The sequence below is a fragment of the Paralichthys olivaceus genome, chromosome 12 (assembly GCF_024713975.1).
Source record: "Paralichthys olivaceus isolate ysfri-2021 chromosome 12, ASM2471397v2, whole genome shotgun sequence".
Taxonomy (NCBI): domain Eukaryota; kingdom Metazoa; phylum Chordata; class Actinopteri; order Pleuronectiformes; family Paralichthyidae; genus Paralichthys; species Paralichthys olivaceus.
Window position 1 is genome coordinate 24,477,397 of NC_091104.1, and position 22,610 is coordinate 24,500,006.

General features: G+C 42.1%; 6 protein-coding genes across 6 annotated transcripts; 1 reads left to right on the forward strand and 5 right to left on the reverse strand.

Moving 5' to 3' along the window:
- Window positions 1–201: 201 nt before the first annotated feature.
- LOC138412435 (histone H1-like) lies at window positions 202–1,254 on the reverse strand. The gene has a single exon (XM_069536280.1). The coding sequence runs from the start codon at window positions 982–984 to the stop codon at window positions 361–363; it is 624 nt and encodes a 207-aa protein (XP_069392381.1). The 5' UTR covers window positions 985–1,254; the 3' UTR covers window positions 202–360.
- Window positions 1,255–5,159: 3,905 nt separating this feature from the next.
- Window positions 5,160–5,607, reverse strand: LOC138412453 (histone H2B). The gene has a single exon (XM_069536325.1). The coding sequence runs from the start codon at window positions 5,583–5,585 to the stop codon at window positions 5,211–5,213; it is 375 nt and encodes a 124-aa protein (XP_069392426.1). The 5' UTR covers window positions 5,586–5,607; the 3' UTR covers window positions 5,160–5,210.
- A 4,132-nt stretch (window positions 5,608–9,739) lies between these two features.
- On the reverse strand, window positions 9,740–10,721 carry LOC138412441 (histone H3). The gene has a single exon (XM_069536289.1). It carries the CDS (start codon window positions 10,590–10,592, stop codon window positions 10,182–10,184), a length of 411 nt encoding a protein of 136 aa, XP_069392390.1. The 5' UTR covers window positions 10,593–10,721; the 3' UTR covers window positions 9,740–10,181.
- An 81-nt stretch (window positions 10,722–10,802) lies between these two features.
- On the forward strand, window positions 10,803–11,345 carry LOC138412439 (histone H2A). Its single transcript, XM_069536287.1, has one exon. The coding sequence runs from the start codon at window positions 10,938–10,940 to the stop codon at window positions 11,322–11,324; it is 387 nt and encodes a 128-aa protein (XP_069392388.1). The 5' UTR covers window positions 10,803–10,937; the 3' UTR covers window positions 11,325–11,345.
- A 3,174-nt stretch (window positions 11,346–14,519) lies between these two features.
- LOC138412436 (histone H1-like) lies at window positions 14,520–15,572 on the reverse strand. The gene has a single exon (XM_069536283.1). The coding sequence runs from the start codon at window positions 15,300–15,302 to the stop codon at window positions 14,679–14,681; it is 624 nt and encodes a 207-aa protein (XP_069392384.1). The 5' UTR covers window positions 15,303–15,572; the 3' UTR covers window positions 14,520–14,678.
- Window positions 15,573–19,477: 3,905 nt separating this feature from the next.
- On the reverse strand, window positions 19,478–19,925 carry LOC138412452 (histone H2B). Its single transcript, XM_069536324.1, has one exon. The coding sequence runs from the start codon at window positions 19,901–19,903 to the stop codon at window positions 19,529–19,531; it is 375 nt and encodes a 124-aa protein (XP_069392425.1). The 5' UTR covers window positions 19,904–19,925; the 3' UTR covers window positions 19,478–19,528.
- Between the last annotated feature and the right edge of the window lie 2,685 nt (window positions 19,926–22,610).

A 22,610-nucleotide genomic window follows, 5' to 3' on the forward strand; every position in this document is an offset into this window, starting at 1 on the left:
GAAAATCTAAAGTATAAATATATGATCTAAAGCTGAAATCAATGTACATGATGTTGCACAGTGTGTGTGTGGGTGTGTGTGTGTGTGTCAGTAGTAGTCTGCTTCTCCTTCAGTGTCTAAAGATATTTTAAATGTATTTGATGCATTTGACATTAAATAACTTGTCATTGTAACAAATAAATATTGAACATGTTTCTATCTAACTCGACTCTCTTTAGTTAAGAAGTCAGTCTCTACATATGTGTTGCCAGTGAGTGACAGTGGTGATGTTTGATGAGGAAGCAGCTCTTTGTGGATCGACGTGTGTGGCTCTTAAAAGAGCCTTTTAGCAGGATGAACATGTTTCACAGTGAGGACAGCTCACTTCTTCTTGGCTGCTGTCTTCTTCACTTTGGGTTTGGCAGCCTTCTTCGCGGGGGCTTTCTTGGCTGCAGGAGCCTTTTTCGCCACCTTCTTGGGGCTCTTGACTGCCACCTTCTTAGGGCTCTTGGCCACCTTCTTGGGGCTCTTGGCTGCTTTCTTGGCCGCTGCGGGTTTCGTCACCTTCTTCGGGGACTTTTTAGCGGCTGCTGGCTTCTTGGCTGCCGCTGCTTTGGCCTTTTTAGCCGCTAGGGGTTTCTTGGCGGCGGGCTTCTTCACTTTGAGGGCAGCCGTCTTGACCGGCTTCTTCACCTTGGGCTCCACCTTCTTGTTGATCTTGAACGAGCCGGAGGCCCCGGTTCCCTTGGTCTGGACCAGAGTCCCCTTGATCACCAGGCCCTTGATGGCGGTGTTGACGCGGGACTTGTTCTTCTCCACATCGTAGCCTCCGGCAGCCAGAGCCTTCTTGAGGGCGGCCGCTGACACGCCGCTCCGCTCCTTGGACGCGGACACGGCTTCGATGATGATCTCCCTGACGCTGGGGCCGACCTTCTTCGGTTTCACAACCTTCTTCTTGGCCGCTTTGGCCGGGGCGGGGGCTGGAGCTGGAGGGACTTCTGCCATCTTTGTCTCTGAGTTTAGATCAACGAGGAACTATCGGAGTGACTGACGGACTAATGAAGAGTGCCGATCGGGAGGCGGTACTTGAACACACCATGAGAACCGTGTAGACTCAATCCAGCCGTGGCTCCTGTGTGCAGTGTGAACGCCGAGACACTTGTGTTTTCTCTTCACTGATAAACGAGTGAAACATCAGTGGGTGAGCGGTGCTGGAGGCTGACAGTGAGGAAGCAGGTAGCGGACTTGTGTGTCTTCATATTGAAGTCATGAAGAGCTCTGATGCTCTCTGCATTTTGTCGGTGGAGCCTCCAAACCTCACCCGTTCACCGCGGTGAGCAGCGCTGCTCGGCGGCTTTTCCCACTCGTTTCTCTCCTAAAATGACTTGAAAAGCACCACAGCTCCACCAACATCCGTCTCCCAGCTGCTCCACATGTTTGTTCAGAGAGACCGAGTCAAAACAAGCACCTGCTGATGATCCTTTGGAAGAAAGTCAGGTTATTGTGCAGGCAGCAAACACACCGCTGATGGCCGAGGCTCATGGTGAAGTGGAGCCAGACTTTCTATCAGAGCCGTGAACGTTTCATGCTGAGGATGCTGGAGAGTCATTCTATCATTAGAGCTACATTTCATGTCCATGGGTTGGATTAGTCAAGTTTACTAAATATTAATTTCAAACTATGATCACATTAATATTGGGCCACATTTCTCTTTCATTTAATACAAAAACTCAACAGGTTCCATCATTTATTAGAAAATGTGTATGATATACTGGAATTTGCATTTTTTTGCTATTGTTCGATTTCGTAAAAACTTTTGTTCTTCATTTTAAAGATACAAGTGTTTGTATAGTATGTTCATCATTATTTATGCAAAATAATCATTAAACAATGACAAAGGTTTATCAAAAACTATTTGTCTCATATATTAAATTATTCCCTTTGTGTGTTTCAAATACATTTCTGTCAAGCTGTCAGTTTGATAGCTATTAATCTATAGAACAAATAGTCTCAGACTTTTATAGCCAGTAACATATTCATATTACAAATGAAGACCTCAGTCTCAACAAACACTCTGTGTATCCAGAATATACACACGTGTGCAGTCTGAGTTTGTGTAGATTGCTGTGGGTAAATTAGCCTGTAAACATGGATTTTTATCCATTTAAACATACTTCATTTACCTAGTACTTTATAAACAAACAATATAAAACAAAGTGTTTTCCATGATATCTACAATAAAACAAGATCAATATCCCTCATCCCTCCTCTCACCCCATCCAAGCTCATAGCAAAACAACAACAACAGTGTTTTATTCATCTCAGTTTTAAACTCATGACACAAAAGTAGGAAAGCAAAGACACAGTTGAAAAGATAACAATAAATCTGCCTGCTGTGTGGTCAAGACCAAACATTATTTCCAAGCTTTATTAGTAGATGACTTCTACTTTTCTACTCATTGTGTGTATTTCTAACTTGTCACTACTCCTTCCACTGTATTTGGTTCATGACACTATTATCTTATAAATGTGACTCTTGTACTTTACTCTGCCATTAGCAGGAGCTGCAGATGTTAACATTTAAATCAAGTGTAGTGTGCAGTCTGGGTTAAAGTCAAGTTTTGACCAAGGTGTTTACATCATAGTGAGCAACAACTCAAACCTATGACTAACTGGAAGACACAGGAATAGACTAATGTATAAATTTTGTTGAATATTATTTCCAACCTTGGCAATGGCCCTGCATCGATGTGTTCACACACTTGGAGATACAATCAAAACCACATTTCACAAAGGCTACACATTTTCAGAGTATGATTGCAAACTACTAAATTGGACACATTGTTTCAGGGACATGGACAAAGACAAACAGTTACATTGTCAATCGGTCCTATTCATTATGAGATTTTTATATATTTGTTCTCATTTTAACCCTCCTATTGTCCTTGGGGTCATTTTGACACCATTAAATGTTTAACATCTCTAATTTATAAAAACAAAATAGTTAACTTCATTTTTTGGCTTCACATTTGATTCATGATTTATTGTCAATGACCTGGATGCATAGTGTACACCCAGGACCCAGGCTGTTTTAGATGTGTAGAACAAAATATTTGAAGTATCAATGTTTTACACATATTTATATTGGTTGTTTAGATGATATCGAGGTCACCATAACATCTACTTTTCTAATCATTAAAACTCTTCCCTCTGCTTTGGAGCCTAATCTACCGACCATAACTGTCGTGTGAGAACCACTGATGGTTCATCAGACATGGGGAGACATGCACAGCAGCTTTCTGAACCATTTCCCTCGGTGCTCTATGTGCTTTGTGTTATACTTCTCTAATCAGTCCTAATGTAACTTTTATCTTTAACCAAGCTTGTTACAGACTCTATTCCTACTTGACGGGAGCGTGCTACAGTTCTACTGTTCCACAAAACTGGTCAAGTGTCAGACCTTAATATCTACAGTCCTACATCCAACCTCTGCTCCTGTGGGGGCGCTAGTGCACCATAGACTTTATTATCAGCGGATCCACAGAGGAGGAATACGTCCACCTCTGTCTTCTACCACGTCCTCATGCAGGCTATGAATAGCTGTGATTCCCGCGGATCACACTATTGACTAGCTCTCATCTGACTGAAGAGAAATGTCTGGACGAGGAAAGGGAGGAAAAGGTCTCGGTAAAGGAGGCGCAAAGCGTCACCGCAAAGTTCTCCGTGATAACATCCAGGGAATCACCAAGCCCGCCATCCGCCGCCTGGCTCGCCGTGGCGGAGTGAAGCGTATCTCCGGTCTGATCTATGAGGAGACCCGCGGCGTGTTGAAGGTTTTCCTGGAGAATGTCATCCGCGATGCTGTCACCTACACCGAGCACGCCAAGAGGAAGACCGTGACCGCCATGGACGTGGTGTATGCTCTGAAGAGACAGGGCCGCACTCTGTACGGCTTCGGTGGATAAACTCACTTTCAACAGCTCAACAACACAACGGCTCTTTTAAGAGCCACACACTGAGTCAATGAGAGCTCACATCCTCTGCTCAACACTCATCACTAGTTCTTCCAGAGATCAACAATCAATCAGGGTCTGATCATTGATGAAAACATTATCAACCATATATAAACCATGTTAGCACAAGAATGAAAGCAATTAGATTCAGTTTCTCTCTGTAGTTAGTTTCAACCCAACATGTATAAAAACACAACATTCATATCTACATTTACACCTTAACTCTAATATGGATTTTTAACCTTCACTATCTCAGATTGGTAAAATATCATGTTCTTATGTGACTGTCCAGAAAGAGGATGCAGACTGGACCACAGTCATATGATGGGTGGTGGAGTGGAACTTGATTCATTTCTTAAAACCCACAGATCCTGCTGTACTACGTGAAAGAAAATGTTTCCTTTTTCTGAATTGAAAATATGTTTTCACCTGTAATCCTCCTTGACTTCATGGCTCCTTCCCAGCATTAACTTTTCTATAAGAACACTCTGCACTCAGAGGGCTGTGTTGTTCCTCCCCAACAGTCTTAGCATGTCTTTCTAACCCAGACGCTGTTGAAGTAACAATACTGGAGGTATCAATGTCCTGACTTTCAATGTTTGAAATAACTAATGTTTTTCTTCATTCATTTTACGTTTTAAATGATTGAATCATCTAAATAAGTTAACGAATGATCTGATCAACAGAACCAATAAATCCATTATCATTAGCAGACTCATCACAAAATGTTTTCTTGACACAAACTTCCAGCAGTGGGAAAATATATCAATTTCAAGTTCATGTCTCTAATCATATATTTATTGTCATGTCCATTAACACTGGTTTAATCACTGAATTCACTTAGTCAAATGTTAATTTTCTGTATAGCCTGTCATAATACTGTATCATTTGCATGCACTGCTGCCTTGTGGTCAACTTGTGCTATAACATCAGTTTGTTAAGAAATGATTGATGTTTATTTCCTCATTTATCATGTGAGTAACATATTGTCACTTAAACCACTCAGAGCTGTGGACACTGGACAACACAAACAGTTGTATATGAACTATTAGTATTAAATTCCACCATGATTGAATTCACCACAGTTCCAGTATTAGTGTAAAGTGGCTATTTGAGTGTTGGTGCACATGTTGTTGGAGTCAGGACAGTTTGTCTCCATAGAGAAAGTGTGTGGCTCTTAAAAGAGCCGTTGGTTTGATGTCATGTCTCCAGAGTGGTTTACTTGGAGCTGGTGTACTTGGTCACGGCCTTGGTGCCCTCAGACACGGCGTGTTTAGCCAGCTCACCGGGCAGCAGCAGGCGGACGGCGGTCTGAATCTCCCTGGAGGTGATGGTGGAGCGCTTGTTGTAATGAGCCAGACGAGAGGCCTCACCGGCGATGCGCTCGAAGATGTCGCTCACGAAGGAGTTCATGATGCCCATGGCCTTGGAGGAGATCCCAGTGTCGGGGTGGACCTGCTTCAGCACCTTGTACACGTAGATGGCGTAGCTCTCCTTCCTGCTCTTTCTCCTCTTCTTTCCGCCCTTACCGGGGGCCTTCGTCACCGCTTTCTTGGAGCCCTTCTTGGGCGCGGACTTCGCTGGTTCAGGCATCGTCACGATATTACTCGATCAAATGAATGGTGTCGTCAGTGAACAGGCTGTATTTGAACACAACACATGTAAAGTTGCTGTGCTGTTCCCTCTCTGTGATTGGCTGAATGTTAATCGTCAGTGTAACAGCAGTGGGCGTGTCTCCATGTCCAGAGTCCATTATTCTGCTGCTGACAGAGGTTGAACTGTAGAGATGAACTGGAACATTTGGGGGGTTAAGAAATGCATGATGTCTGAAACTATATATGTTCTTATTATTGATGTTAGTATCACATTAGTATCATTTCAAACTATCTGAACTAAAGCGACCTGATAAACACACTGCTCTAAATATTAAGGGAACACTTGATTGTCACAGTAAAACACCAAGTCAGTTAAACTTCAGGTTTATTAATCTGTTCATTTAGATTGAACTGAATATAATTATTGTCTTCATTATAACAACCAGTCTGACGGAGCTTAAATGTGATGGTTACATAAGTATTCCTGGTCTCCCTACTGTCTCTCTCTCTTTGTGTCCCCAACACCTTAGTTAAGTTGATTCATGTGTTTTTGGTAATTTACATAAATGTTTACAATGTTGACTGTTGAGTTATTTACATGTGTGTGTTTCTACATGAAACTATTTAGCTTCATTAGTAACAAAGTGTTGAACCTGCATCTGCACTTCTTTCACCTCAGTCTGTGGCCTTTCTGGCTTCCTCTTGGTTAGTTCAGTCACAGGAGTGAGAAGCAGGAAGTATGTGTGGTTGATGATGATCAGTGAGGAGATCAGTAAAGTACAGCTTCACAAGTCTGTCTCCAGTTTCATCACATCAAGAGATTCAACTCTCCACATTGAACACTCACGTTACACTAAGATCATGATTCTATCAACCTCTGCTACATGCTGTGACTGGGACTTTCATTCATTCATTCATTCATTCATTTCATTCATCTGTTTACAGCCTAATTTAACTGCACACAGTCCTTTATCCCCATTTATGTCAATCTTCTATGGTCACTTCATATTTTGAATGTAGTTTAAGGTTGCATAAAACATTTTTATTTCTATAGTTACCTTCTAGTTTTTATATAGATGATTAGCATGGGTTAACCTAACAGTTTAATATTTATTTTATATGCATATTTTCTGCAAATATTTAATATCCCTACACATTTTGAATTCCTCTGTATTTATATAAGTCCTATGCAAATGTTTTAATTTCTCTGTCAAAGTTTGATTGTGCTTCAATTGTTTAATTTAGTTTCTTTAATTCCTCTGTACACATTTAAATGTACATTAATCTCAGGCATTTTGTGTACGATTACTGTGTTATGAGTTAGCCCTAATGCATAAGTCTAATGTATGTTCAATGTATGTTACTGCCACTGGAAGCTTGAATCTCCTTAGGGATCAATAAAGAATCTATCTATCTTCAGACCCTGATTGATTGTTGCTCTCAGGAAGAACTAGTGATGAGTGTTGAGCAGAGGATGTGAGCTCTCATTGACTCAGTGTGTGGCTCTTAAAAGAGCCGTTGTGTTGTTGAGCTGTTGAAAGTGAGTTTATCCACCGAAGCCGTACAGAGTGCGGCCCTGTCTCTTCAGAGCATACACCACGTCCATGGCGGTCACGGTCTTCCTCTTGGCGTGCTCGGTGTAGGTGACAGCATCGCGGATGACATTCTCCAGGAAAACCTTCAACACGCCGCGGGTCTCCTCGTAGATCAGACCGGAGATACGCTTCACTCCGCCACGGCGAGCCAGGCGGCGGATGGCGGGCTTGGTGATTCCCTGGATGTTATCACGGAGAACTTTGCGGTGACGCTTTGCGCCTCCTTTACCGAGACCTTTTCCTCCCTTTCCTCGTCCAGACATTTCTCTTCAGTCAGATGAGATCGAGTCAATAGTGTGATCCGCGGGAACCCCAGCTATTCATAGGCTGCATGAGGACGTGCTAGAAGACATAGGTGGACGTATTCCTCCTCTGTGGATCCGCTGATAATAAAGTCTTTGGTGCGCTAGCGCCCCCACAGGACTTTGGATGTAGGACGGTAGATAATGAGGTTTCATTTAACCTTTGTGTCGTGTTCGGGTCAAATCTGACCGATTTCCATTTCGATCAATCATAAATATTGTGTTTTACATTTTATTGTCTCAAGGGCTTATGATATCCTCCACACTAGGCATTTGAACATTTACAATTGCTGATCACTACTTTCATTGAATTTTGAGTTGTTTAGTCAACTTTGTAACACCTGTGGTGTTCCCGGTCAAAAATGACCGCCATAGGAAATGAATGGGTGACCCTAGATTGTGTTCATTCATCAGAGAGTACACAACCACAAATCCACCACCACCACCACAAGCACACACAAACACACCTACACGCACACACACACACACACACACACACACACACACACACACACACAGTAACAATACAACATGCAACTCCCCCAGAGCCTCAGATCAACACATTCAAGAGCAGCCACATCTGCCCCTGGTCACAAGCAACAACCAGCTCCCAGAACAATCACAACCAGTCTGTGTCGAATGCAACAAGCATTATACTGCTACAGAATGATTACAGAGAGAACTAATAAAACGGAATATATGAATAACTAGAAATCAAATTGTTTACCCCCCCCAATAATGTATGAAGTGCAATGCTCCCATGTAATGCACAAAGTTTACTCACTCATCTCATCCTTTGAGTCATTTTAATCACAGCAATTTAAAACCTCCAGGAAACTTTTATAATACAATGTTTATACAAGTGTATGTTTCAAGTATGTCATGTTTGTTGCTGACTACTAAAATAGCCCTTTAGGTAAATCTCTGTCCAGGATCAGAGTTGCTGATAATTGTAAATTAAAAATGGTCAGACAGAAAAAAGATTTGGGGGAAATATAATTAGATGTTTAATGTCTATGTCATATGTCAGAACAAGAGCAAGAGTGTGATTGAAACAGTGAGTTGGTTTAATTACATTTACAGTGAAATTGAATATATTAATTAATTATATGATGAAGACTGTTATTGAGATAAACATGAACATTGAAATCATTTATTATTAGGACTTTATCAGTCCTAAGAACCAGCACAGATACAAATTCAATTCTGACCATGGATTTATTGGTTCAGTTGATCATTGATCATTTGTTAACAATAAGCTTATTCAGATGATTGATGATTAAATGAGCAACTAAACATTATTGATCATTTCTTAACAAACTGATACAATTGCACAATTTGACCACAATGGAGCGGTGCATGCAAATGATACAGCATTATGACAGGCTATATCGAAAGTTAACACTTGACTAAACAAACAGGCACTAACATAAATGACAAGGTGTAGCATATGAGCTGGGTACACACCTGCACATTCACTCAGCTCAGGACCTCCTGGGTGAAGCTAATAGCATGCTAATTATCACATGAGCTTCTAAACAAAGTAGAATATTGACAACCAGTGTCATAATGAAACACAACATCAGGTATAAGTGATGATAACTCACATTGTCACTGACACACACTGTTCAAACAAGGATGTTTTACAACTTTGCTGAACAGACCTGCCAGAGGAGGAAGTGAACTACTATCTAGGTAAGTTTGCTACTAAACACGAGCTGTATCCAGGATCAGTGTTGTCAACAGATTATTTTAATTATAATGGTCAGACAGAAGAGGACTGGTAAGTAATATTGTTTCATTTTTAATGTCATATGTCAGAAGATATAAATGTCGTCATCAGAACGGCTGTAATCGTAGTTTTCCTCTATGTTGTCTTCCTGCTCTGACACATCCTCTTTCAAATCAATATCTGCTTCCTCATCTTGGAAGATCAGATCAAGGGCGTCTTGCACAGTTTGTCTTGCTGTCGTAACCTCAGTCACTGAAATGGCAGCTCACTTACATTAATAATGTCATTATTAAGACCCCCAACCCCTCTTTTTAACTCTGTTAGTTCAGAAACATGTATTTTAATTTATATATTTATTGGATTATTTTGTTCCACAGCTCATGCTTTCAGGTGCAGATCTCTTATCTGTGTCAAGTCACCCTCTGACCTCTGTTCCTTATGTAAACAATATATAATCACTCTTATGCTGTTTTACTCTTTCGCTGTTTCGAGATCCCCCCACCCTTCATTACAGTAATCATTGAATCAACAGTGTGAGTGAGCTTGTGATAACGTTCCTCTGTTGTACTGACACATGGCTGTGAATAAAATGTCAGAGGAGTTGATTATTGACATATGTTGACAGTGTCATCTGATCAACACAGACAAAAATAGAATGTATGTCCAGAATCAGCGTGGTCTGTAATTGTAAATTTAAAAAAATGGTCTGACAGATCTAGAGTGTGGTTGAAAGTGAAATGGTTTATTCAAATTTACTCACACTATTTTAATTTAATGAATTAAATGCTATGACTGTCATAAGCAACATCACTTATATTGGTTGATTATTTGGTGATGAAAGCTTCTAGATCTATGATCAGTCAGTAACTAGTGAGAGCAGCGGAGGAGTTTTGTCTTGAGTGCAGTGAAGTGGCTCTTAAAAGAGCCGTTGTTATCGTCAGTGGAGCAGCAGCAGTAGCAGCAGTTTAAGCTCTCTCTCCGCGGATGCGGCGGGCCAGCTGGATGTCCTTGGGCATGATGGTCACCCTCTTGGCGTGGATGGCGCACAGGTTGGTGTCCTCGAACAGGCCGACCAGGTAAGCCTCGCTGGCCTCCTGCAGAGCCATGACAGCGGAGCTCTGGAAGCGCAGGTCGGTCTTGAAATCCTGAGCGATTTCTCTGACCAGGCGCTGGAAGGGCAGCTTGCGGATCAGCAGCTCCGTAGATTTCTGGTAGCGACGGATCTCTCTCAGAGCCACGGTACCGGGCCTGTAACGGTGAGGCTTCTTCACGCCGCCGGTGGCCGGGGCGCTTTTACGCGCAGCCTTGGTGGCCAGCTGCTTCCTGGGGGCTTTGCCTCCGGTGGATTTACGAGCGGTCTGCTTGGTTCTTGCCATTGTATGTGTTCTCTCTCTGATCGGGAGAAAAAGTGAAGTAGAGCAGCGACACTCTGACTTTAAACGACGGAGCTTGTTGCGAAATGGTGACGCGGTATCAGATCCCCGGGTCCTGATTGGTGAGAGGCTCCTCCTGAAGCTCAGCGCCGCCGAAAGGAGCGACCCACCGCCCGAGTCCCCTCTGCTTATTGGAGAAAAGTGCAGAACGACCTCCCGTGATCCGCTGGAGTCTTCTTCTCTGGTTGGTCCGGCATGAACCGTCCCGCGTGATCCGCTGATATATAAGCGAGGGTTCGAGCTGTTTATCGCAGTTTCTCTTGACGTGTTTCCGGAAACAAATTGAAAATGTCTGGCAGAGGCAAAACAGGCGGAAAGGCCAGAGCGAAGGCAAAGACCCGCTCGTCCCGCGCTGGGCTCCAGTTCCCCGTCGGTCGTGTTCACAGGCTGCTGCGTAAAGGCAACTATGCTCAGCGCGTCGGTGCCGGCGCCCCCGTCTACCTGGCGGCTGTGCTGGAGTACCTGACCGCTGAGATCCTGGAGCTGGCTGGAAACGCCGCCCGCGACAACAAGAAGACCCGTATCATCCCCCGCCACCTGCAGCTGGCCGTCCGCAACGACGAGGAGCTCAACAAACTCCTGGGCGGAGTGACCATCGCTCAGGGCGGCGTGCTGCCCAACATCCAGGCTGTTCTGTTGCCCAAGAAGACCGAGAAGGCCGCCAAGTCCAAGTAAAGCGAAGCTGCTGGAAACCACCAACACAAAGGCTCTTTTAAGAGCCACACACTCACCTCTGGTAAAGAGCAAGTCTCCTCATGTCCCCCACCAACTTGGAAAATACACAATTACCGAACAAACACGGTACAGATGTTATACCTCAGGTTGTTGGGTACCCATAGAAAATAAAGACTCGTGATTATTATTGTTTCAGGACAATGATCCATTCAAAACAAAACAAAAAAGTCATTTGACAAATTATTTCAAGTTGTGGGTTAAATGATCATAGTGATGGGTAAATTGAGTCCTCTATGGGTAAATGGTGCCACATTAATAACTGATACAACATATATTCCATCAATTTAACAAAGGCAAAAACGTTTTAAGTAAAACCATGTTTGTTTACTGTTGTTCAACATGTTTCTCAAACATTTTAGTAAGGGTTAAATTATGACCTCTTTGTGTTAGAAACAGAAAGAATGTATGTATACATGTACTTTTGTGTAGTTAAAAAATGTTTGTGTGACTCGAACATGACATCAGCCAACAAGGTATCCATTAAATACACATTTTAACACATACATATACTTTTACAGTTTGTATGTGTGTAAGAAATCTGTGAGCAATGACTCAATTGCTCAATTTATCCCACATCCACCATTTTCACAAAACTGGTTCACACAGTAACTCAGATCAACAGTTATTTTGAGTTTATGAACATGATGAATTCACTTTGCGTGACTGACTGATTCATCTTACTCTGTTCTCCCCTACGTGTGTATTTAAATGTGTAGCCTGTTTCCACATAGACTTGAAGTGTAAAGCGGCTGCGCTCTGCTCCACAACATCCATTCAGAGAAACAAACTGTTGAAGTACAGCACCTAAACACAACTTACTGCTCTGTCCATGGTCCTGAAACAATGTGTCTAATTTAGTAGTTTAAACTTATATTCTGAAAGTTAGTAGCCTTCGTCAGACGTGGTTTTAACGTTAGCTCCAACTGTGTAAACAAGCCTACACAGGGCTGTTGTCAAGGTGGAGAAAACAAGTCAGGATAGGGTTCGAGAGGTTTGTGAATGAGCTCCACCAAGTTAGATATCTAACGTCATGTAAAGTTGTTCAGCTCGCGAACTATTTGGCTTGACTACGTTACTGTGAGTAACTTCAGTAATAATGTTTTATTATATTATTGGTTCAGAAATAACGTTAGTGCAGATGCTGCAGTGTGAAACTTGTTGAGCTGGACTTTATTTATGAATGAACACTTTACCTACCAGGTATAGACCTGTTTTCATAACTTGCTAACAATTAAAGCAAATTATTGCACATGATGCATTACATTATATATCCAATACTTTTAATGTGAAAGAACTCCATACTGCACACTCATTGTCTTTGTAGTACACTGTTTAATCCCAAACCATATTCAAATACATTGTTGAATATCCACAGAATATAAGGACACAGACTTTGTTTGAAAGTAACACTTATCTCTGCAATAATGCCATCACTTTATGTTTCCTGTCATTTTATTAGGGACGGACGAACCTGAGGAACACAGCTGTGCTGACCGTGTTCTGTCTCTTATGGCAAAAAAGAAAAGACAACACTTTGTATCTAAAGTTTATCAAATCATATAGAAATGGACTCAATATTATTATCATGTGGACCAGAACTGTTTACAACAGTGGTGTGCGGAGATTATAATCACATCTGCACTGAGTCTAATTCACTGTGAATTCTATAACAGGCTAAAAAAAAGAGGTTGTAATAGTAATGGCGGTTATACAAGTCTGTATCACATGCAACTTACACATGCAGCTTATTAATATGAACTCATTAAAATTACAATTAAATGACAAAACACAAGCCTTTAATAAAAGTAGTTAACTTGCTTCAAACTGTTCATTAGACGTGTTAAATAAACGGGAAGTTACCACAATAACATCAAAAACCACTTGAGGCTTGTAAGTATATGTAGTGTGATAATGATAATAGATACATCAATAGGTTTTGTGGTTGTAAAGTTTCAGGGTAACTTACCTCTGCTCGGTTCGATGTTACGACTTCGACCATCCCAGCAACAACACCGCAGCGCTAGCCGGTTAGCAGTCGCGGGTAGCATTTAGCCTAGCTCCTTAGCCTGAGCTAACCAGGTAACGATAAGCTCTGTGGGAGTGGCTCAGTTGTGAGTCTTCACTCGGCCCACCTAGCGTCCACTCGCGCGCCTCCTCTTTGCCCATTTATGGGTTAGCCAGGAACTAGGAGGAGTCAGACACCGGCAAGATGGCGCTGGGTGAAACGCCCACTGCGAGCCTCATTTTCGCTCTTCAGAAACCAACGGGTGACGTCACGGACACTACGTCCATCTTTATATACAGTCTCAGGTTTTAACGTGAGCTCCAAGTGTGTGAACACACCTACACAGGGCTGTTGTCAAGGTGGAGAGAACAAGTCAGGATAGGGTTCGAGAGGTTTAGATACAAAGGTAAAGAGATTATGATTTGAAAGAAACTCTTTTAAATCTGAAAAACTAAATTGCTATTGAGCAATTACATGTGAGCACTGGGTGTAAATGACTATATGTGGACACACCCGAGCAGAGTCATAGTCAAGATGTGAAAAACAATCTTCAGGTGGGAGTTACTTAGATTTACTTCCACACAAGATCTGTTGATATTTACATGAAACAAATTAACTTAGTGTTTGAATCATGAGATGAGAATAAAACAGGAGCAGCTGACCTAGTGGAAAACAAAGCTTCTGACAGGACATGTAGGAGACTTCATCATGGTAGTGGACGGTGTTCTGGTTCACATATTGTAGTGCAGCGCCATCTCTTGGAATCCGGATGTTACTACATATTCTCATGCAAAGTGGACATCGACAATTCTAAGCAGCTCAAAGTCAATAACTGACTCATTCTTATGCGTTTACAAATATAAATATACAGTAAGACAATAAATATGTTTCTACACAACCAAATATGACAAATGAATACTTCTTAAGAAGAAAATCTAAAGTATAAATATATGATCTAAAGCTGAAATCAATGTACATGATGTTGCACAGTGTGTGTGTGGGTGTGTGTGTGTGTGTCAGTAGTAGTCTGCTTCTCCTTCAGTGTCTAAAGATATTTTAAATGTATTTGATGCATTTGACATTAAATAACTTGTCATTGTAACAAATAAATATTGAACATGTTTCTATCTAACTCGACTCTCTTTAGTTAAGAAGTCAGTCTCTACATATGTGTTGCCAGTGAGTGACAGTGGTGATGTTTGATGAGGAAGCAGCTCTTTGTGGATCGACGTGTGTGGCTCTTAAAAGAGCCTTTTAGCAGGATGAACATGTTTCACAGTGAGGACAGCTCACTTCTTCTTGGCTGCTGTCTTCTTCACTTTGGGTTTGGCAGCCTTCTTCGCGGGGGCTTTCTTGGCTGCAGGAGCCTTTTTCGCCACCTTCTTGGGGCTCTTGACTGCCACCTTCTTAGGGCTCTTGGCCACCTTCTTGGGGCTCTTGGCTGCTTTCTTGGCCGCTGCGGGTTTCGTCACCTTCTTCGGGGACTTTTTAGCGGCTGCTGGCTTCTTGGCTGCCGCTGCTTTGGCCTTTTTAGCCGCTAGGGGTTTCTTGGCGGCGGGCTTCTTCACTTTGAGGGCAGCCGTCTTGACCGGCTTCTTCACCTTGGGCTCCACCTTCTTGTTGATCTTGAACGAGCCGGAGGCCCCGGTTCCCTTGGTCTGGACCAGAGTCCCCTTGATCACCAGGCCCTTGATGGCGGTGTTGACGCGGGACTTGTTCTTCTCCACATCGTAGCCTCCGGCAGCCAGAGCCTTCTTGAGGGCGGCCGCTGACACGCCGCTCCGCTCCTTGGACGCGGACACGGCTTCGATGATGATCTCCCTGACGCTGGGGCCGACCTTCTTCGGTTTCACAACCTTCTTCTTGGCCGCTTTGGCCGGGGCGGGGGCTGGAGCTGGAGGGACTTCTGCCATCTTTGTCTCTGAGTTTAGATCAACGAGGAACTATCGGAGTGACTGACGGACTAATGAAGAGTGCCGATCGGGAGGCGGTACTTGAACACACCATGAGAACCGTGTAGACTCAATCCAGCCGTGGCTCCTGTGTGCAGTGTGAACGCCGAGACACTTGTGTTTTCTCTTCACTGATAAACGAGTGAAACATCAGTGGGTGAGCGGTGCTGGAGGCTGACAGTGAGGAAGCAGGTAGCGGACTTGTGTGTCTTCATATTGAAGTCATGAAGAGCTCTGATGCTCTCTGCATTTTGTCGGTGGAGCCTCCAAACCTCACCCGTTCACCGCGGTGAGCAGCGCTGCTCGGCGGCTTTTCCCACTCGTTTCTCTCCTAAAATGACTTGAAAAGCACCACAGCTCCACCAACATCCGTCTCCCAGCTGCTCCACATGTTTGTTCAGAGAGACCGAGTCAAAACAAGCACCTGCTGATGATCCTTTGGAAGAAAGTCAGGTTATTGTGCAGGCAGCAAACACACCGCTGATGGCCGAGGCTCATGGTGAAGTGGAGCCAGACTTTCTATCAGAGCCGTGAACGTTTCATGCTGAGGATGCTGGAGAGTCATTCTATCATTAGAGCTACATTTCATGTCCATGGGTTGGATTAGTCAAGTTTACTAAATATTAATTTCAAACTATGATCACATTAATATTGGGCCACATTTCTCTTTCATTTAATACAAAAACTCAACAGGTTCCATCATTTATTAGAAAATGTGTATGATATACTGGAATTTGCATTTTTTTGCTATTGTTCGATTTCGTAAAAACTTTTGTTCTTCATTTTAAAGATACAAGTGTTTGTATAGTATGTTCATCATTATTTATGCAAAATAATCATTAAACAATGACAAAGGTTTATCAAAAACTATTTGTCTCATATATTAAATTATTCCCTTTGTGTGTTTCAAATACATTTCTGTCAAGCTGTCAGTTTGATAGCTATTAATCTATAGAACAAATAGTCTCAGACTTTTATAGCCAGTAACATATTCATATTACAAATGAAGACCTCAGTCTCAACAAACACTCTGTGTATCCAGAATATACACACGTGTGCAGTCTGAGTTTGTGTAGATTGCTGTGGGTAAATTAGCCTGTAAACATGGATTTTTATCCATTTAAACATACTTCATTTACCTAGTACTTTATAAACAAACAATATAAAACAAAGTGTTTTCCATGATATCTACAATAAAACAAGATCAATATCCCTCATCCCTCCTCTCACCCCATCCAAGCTCATAGCAAAACAACAACAACAGTGTTTTATTCATCTCAGTTTTAAACTCATGACACAAAAGTAGGAAAGCAAAGACACAGTTGAAAAGATAACAATAAATCTGCCTGCTGTGTGGTCAAGACCAAACATTATTTCCAAGCTTTATTAGTAGATGACTTCTACTTTTCTACTCATTGTGTGTATTTCTAACTTGTCACTACTCCTTCCACTGTATTTGGTTCATGACACTATTATCTTATAAATGTGACTCTTGTACTTTACTCTGCCATTAGCAGGAGCTGCAGATGTTAACATTTAAATCAAGTGTAGTGTGCAGTCTGGGTTAAAGTCAAGTTTTGACCAAGGTGTTTACATCATAGTGAGCAACAACTCAAACCTATGACTAACTGGAAGACACAGGAATAGACTAATGTATAAATTTTGTTGAATATTATTTCCAACCTTGGCAATGGCCCTGCATCGATGTGTTCACACACTTGGAGATACAATCAAAACCACATTTCACAAAGGCTACACATTTTCAGAGTATGATTGCAAACTACTAAATTGGACACATTGTTTCAGGGACATGGACAAAGACAAACAGTTACATTGTCAATCGGTCCTATTCATTATGAGATTTTTATATATTTGTTCTCATTTTAACCCTCCTATTGTCCTTGGGGTCATTTTGACACCATTAAATGTTTAACATCTCTAATTTATAAAAACAAAATAGTTAACTTCATTTTTTGGCTTCACATTTGATTCATGATTTATTGTCAATGACCTGGATGCATAGTGTACACCCAGGACCCAGGCTGTTTTAGATGTGTAGAACAAAATATTTGAAGTATCAATGTTTTACACATATTTATATTGGTTGTTTAGATGATATCGAGGTCACCATAACATCTACTTTTCTAATCATTAAAACTCTTCCCTCTGCTTTGGAGCCTAATCTACCGACCATAACTGTCGTGTGAGAACCACTGATGGTTCATCAGACATGGGGAGACATGCACAGCAGCTTTCTGAACCATTTCCCTCGGTGCTCTATGTGCTTTGTGTTATACTTCTCTAATCAGTCCTAATGTAACTTTTATCTTTAACCAAGCTTGTTACAGACTCTATTCCTACTTGACGGGAGCGTGCTACAGTTCTACTGTTCCACAAAACTGGTCAAGTGTCAGACCTTAATATCTACAGTCCTACATCCAACCTCTGCTCCTGTGGGGGCGCTAGTGCACCATAGACTTTATTATCAGCGGATCCACAGAGGAGGAATACGTCCACCTCTGTCTTCTACCACGTCCTCATGCAGGCTATGAATAGCTGTGATTCCCGCGGATCACACTATTGACTAGCTCTCATCTGACTGAAGAGAAATGTCTGGACGAGGAAAGGGAGGAAAAGGTCTCGGTAAAGGAGGCGCAAAGCGTCACCGCAAAGTTCTCCGTGATAACATCCAGGGAATCACCAAGCCCGCCATCCGCCGCCTGGCTCGCCGTGGCGGAGTGAAGCGTATCTCCGGTCTGATCTATGAGGAGACCCGCGGCGTGTTGAAGGTTTTCCTGGAGAATGTCATCCGCGATGCTGTCACCTACACCGAGCACGCCAAGAGGAAGACCGTGACCGCCATGGACGTGGTGTATGCTCTGAAGAGACAGGGCCGCACTCTGTACGGCTTCGGTGGATAAACTCACTTTCAACAGCTCAACAACACAACGGCTCTTTTAAGAGCCACACACTGAGTCAATGAGAGCTCACATCCTCTGCTCAACACTCATCACTAGTTCTTCCAGAGATCAACAATCAATCAGGGTCTGATCATTGATGAAAACATTATCAACCATATATAAACCATGTTAGCACAAGAATGAAAGCAATTAGATTCAGTTTCTCTCTGTAGTTAGTTTCAACCCAACATGTATAAAAACACAACATTCATATCTACATTTACACCTTAACTCTAATATGGATTTTTAACCTTCACTATCTCAGATTGGTAAAATATCATGTTCTTATGTGACTGTCCAGAAAGAGGATGCAGACTGGACCACAGTCATATGATGGGTGGTGGAGTGGAACTTGATTCATTTCTTAAAACCCACAGATCCTGCTGTACTACGTGAAAGAAAATGTTTCCTTTTTCTGAATTGAAAATATGTTTTCACCTGTAATCCTCCTTGACTTCATGGCTCCTTCCCAGCATTAACTTTTCTATAAGAACACTCTGCACTCAGAGGGCTGTGTTGTTCCTCCCCAACAGTCTTAGCATGTCTTTCTAACCCAGACGCTGTTGAAGTAACAATACTGGAGGTATCAATGTCCTGACTTTCAATGTTTGAAATAACTAATGTTTTTCTTCATTCATTTTACGTTTTAAATGATTGAATCATCTAAATAAGTTAACGAATGATCTGATCAACAGAACCAATAAATCCATTATCATTAGCAGACTCATCACAAAATGTTTTCTTGACACAAACTTCCAGCAGTGGGAAAATATATCAATTTCAAGTTCATGTCTCTAATCATATATTTATTGTCATGTCCATTAACACTGGTTTAATCACTGAATTCACTTAGTCAAATGTTAATTTTCTGTATAGCCTGTCATAATACTGTATCATTTGCATGCACTGCTGCCTTGTGGTCAACTTGTGCTATAACATCAGTTTGTTAAGAAATGATTGATGTTTATTTCCTCATTTATCATGTGAGTAACATATTGTCACTTAAACCACTCAGAGCTGTGGACACTGGACAACACAAACAGTTGTATATGAACTATTAGTATTAAATTCCACCATGATTGAATTCACCACAGTTCCAGTATTAGTGTAAAGTGGCTATTTGAGTGTTGGTGCACATGTTGTTGGAGTCAGGACAGTTTGTCTCCATAGAGAAAGTGTGTGGCTCTTAAAAGAGCCGTTGGTTTGATGTCATGTCTCCAGAGTGGTTTACTTGGAGCTGGTGTACTTGGTCACGGCCTTGGTGCCCTCAGACACGGCGTGTTTAGCCAGCTCACCGGGCAGCAGCAGGCGGACGGCGGTCTGAATCTCCCTGGAGGTGATGGTGGAGCGCTTGTTGTAATGAGCCAGACGAGAGGCCTCACCGGCGATGCGCTCGAAGATGTCGCTCACGAAGGAGTTCATGATGCCCATGGCCTTGGAGGAGATCCCAGTGTCGGGGTGGACCTGCTTCAGCACCTTGTACACGTAGATGGCGTAGCTCTCCTTCCTGCTCTTTCTCCTCTTCTTTCCGCCCTTACCGGGGGCCTTCGTCACCGCTTTCTTGGAGCCCTTCTTGGGCGCGGACTTCGCTGGTTCAGGCATCGTCACGATATTACTCGATCAAATGAATGGTGTCGTCAGTGAACAGGCTGTATTTGAACACAACACATGTAAAGTTGCTGTGCTGTTCCCTCTCTGTGATTGGCTGAATGTTAATCGTCAGTGTAACAGCAGTGGGCGTGTCTCCATGTCCAGAGTCCATTATTCTGCTGCTGACAGAGGTTGAACTGTAGAGATGAACTGGAACATTTGGGGGGTTAAGAAATGCATGATGTCTGAAACTATATATGTTCTTATTATTGATGTTAGTATCACATTAGTATCATTTCAAACTATCTGAACTAAAGCGACCTGATAAACACACTGCTCTAAATATTAAGGGAACACTTGATTGTCACAGTAAAACACCAAGTCAGTTAAACTTCAGGTTTATTAATCTGTTCATTTAGATTGAACTGAATATAATTATTGTCTTCATTATAACAACCAGTCTGACGGAGCTTAAATGTGATGGTTACATAAGTATTCCTGGTCTCCCTACTGTCTCTCTCTCTTTGTGTCCCCAACACCTTAGTTAAGTTGATTCATGTGTTTTTGGTAATTTACATAAATGTTTACAATGTTGACTGTTGAGTTATTTACATGTGTGTGTTTCTACATGAAACTATTTAGCTTCATTAGTAACAAAGTGTTGAACCTGCATCTGCACTTCTTTCACCTCAGTCTGTGGCCTTTCTGGCTTCCTCTTGGTTAGTTCAGTCACAGGAGTGAGAAGCAGGAAGTATGTGTGGTTGATGATGATCAGTGAGGAGATCAGTAAAGTACAGCTTCACAAGTCTGTCTCCAGTTTCATCACATCAAGAGATTCAACTCTCCACATTGAACACTCACGTTACACTAAGATCATGATTCTATCAACCTCTGCTACATGCTGTGACTGGGACTTTCATTCATTCATTCATTCATTCATTTCATTCATCTGTTTACAGCCTAATTTAACTGCACACAGTCCTTTATCCCCATTTATGTCAATCTTCTATGGTCACTTCATATTTTGAATGTAGTTTAAGGTTGCATAAAACATTTTTATTTCTATAGTTACCTTCTAGTTTTTATATAGATGATTAGCATGGGTTAACCTAACAGTTTAATATTTATTTTATATGCATATTTTCTGCAAATATTTAATATCCCTACACATTTTGAATTCCTCTGTATTTATATAAGTCCTATGCAAATGTTTTAATTTCTCTGTCAAAGTTTGATTGTGCTTCAATTGTTTAATTTAGTTTCTTTAATTCCTCTGTACACATTTAAATGTACATTAATCTCAGGCATTTTGTGTACGATTACTGTGTTATGAGTTAGCCCTAATGCATAAGTCTAATGTATGTTCAATGTATGTTACTGCCACTGGAAGCTTGAATCTCCTTAGGGATCAATAAAGAATCTATCTATCTTCAGACCCTGATTGATTGTTGCTCTCAGGAAGAACTAGTGATGAGTGTTGAGCAGAGGATGTGAGCTCTCATTGACTCAGTGTGTGGCTCTTAAAAGAGCCGTTGTGTTGTTGAGCTGTTGAAAGTGAGTTTATCCACCGAAGCCGTACAGAGTGCGGCCCTGTCTCTTCAGAGCATACACCACGTCCATGGCGGTCACGGTCTTCCTCTTGGCGTGCTCGGTGTAGGTGACAGCATCGCGGATGACATTCTCCAGGAAAACCTTCAACACGCCGCGGGTCTCCTCGTAGATCAGACCGGAGATACGCTTCACTCCGCCACGGCGAGCCAGGCGGCGGATGGCGGGCTTGGTGATTCCCTGGATGTTATCACGGAGAACTTTGCGGTGACGCTTTGCGCCTCCTTTACCGAGACCTTTTCCTCCCTTTCCTCGTCCAGACATTTCTCTTCAGTCAGATGAGATCGAGTCAATAGTGTGATCCGCGGGAACCCCAGCTATTCATAGGCTGCATGAGGACGTGCTAGAAGACATAGGTGGACGTATTCCTCCTCTGTGGATCCGCTGATAATAAAGTCTTTGGTGCGCTAGCGCCCCCACAGGACTTTGGATGTAGGACGGTAGATAATGAGGTTTCATTTAACCTTTGTGTCGTGTTCGGGTCAAATCTGACCGATTTCCATTTCGATCAATCATAAATATTGTGTTTTACATTTTATTGTCTCAAGGGCTTATGATATCCTCCACACTAGGCATTTGAACATTTACAATTGCTGATCACTACTTTCATTGAATTTTGAGTTGTTTAGTCAACTTTGTAACACCTGTGGTGTTCCCGGTCAAAAATGACCGCCATAGGAAATGAATGGGTGACCCTAGATTGTGTTCATTCATCAGAGAGTACACAACCACAAATCCACCACCACCACCACAAGCACACACAAACACACCTACACGCACACACACACACACACACACACACACACACACACACACACACAGTAACAATACAACATGCAACTCCCCCAGAGCCTCAGATCAACACATTCAAGAGCAGCCACATCTGCCCCTGGTCACAAGCAACAACCAGCTCCCAGAACAATCACAACCAGTCTGTGTCGAATGCAACAAGCATTATACTGCTACAGAATGATTACAGAGAGAACTAATAAAACGGAATATATGAATAACTAGAAATCAAATTGTTTACCCCCCCCAATAATGTATGAAGTGCAATGCTCCCATGTAATGCACAAAGTTTACTCACTCATCTCATCCTTTGAGTCATTTT

Excerpts from the sequence above, each read along its gene's own strand:
- LOC138412436 (XM_069536283.1), bottom strand. The coding sequence starts at position 15,302 with ATGGCAGAAGTCCCTCCAGCTCCAGCCCCCGCCCCGGCCAAAGCGGCC.
- LOC138412453 (XM_069536325.1), bottom strand. The coding sequence starts at position 5,585 with ATGCCTGAACCAGCGAAGTCCGCGCCCAAGAAGGGCTCCAAGAAAGCG.
- LOC138412452 (XM_069536324.1), bottom strand. The coding sequence starts at position 19,903 with ATGCCTGAACCAGCGAAGTCCGCGCCCAAGAAGGGCTCCAAGAAAGCG.
- LOC138412435 (XM_069536280.1), bottom strand. The coding sequence starts at position 984 with ATGGCAGAAGTCCCTCCAGCTCCAGCCCCCGCCCCGGCCAAAGCGGCC.
- LOC138412439 (XM_069536287.1), top strand. The coding sequence starts at position 10,938 with ATGTCTGGCAGAGGCAAAACAGGCGGAAAGGCCAGAGCGAAGGCAAAG.
- LOC138412441 (XM_069536289.1), bottom strand. The coding sequence starts at position 10,592 with ATGGCAAGAACCAAGCAGACCGCTCGTAAATCCACCGGAGGCAAAGCC.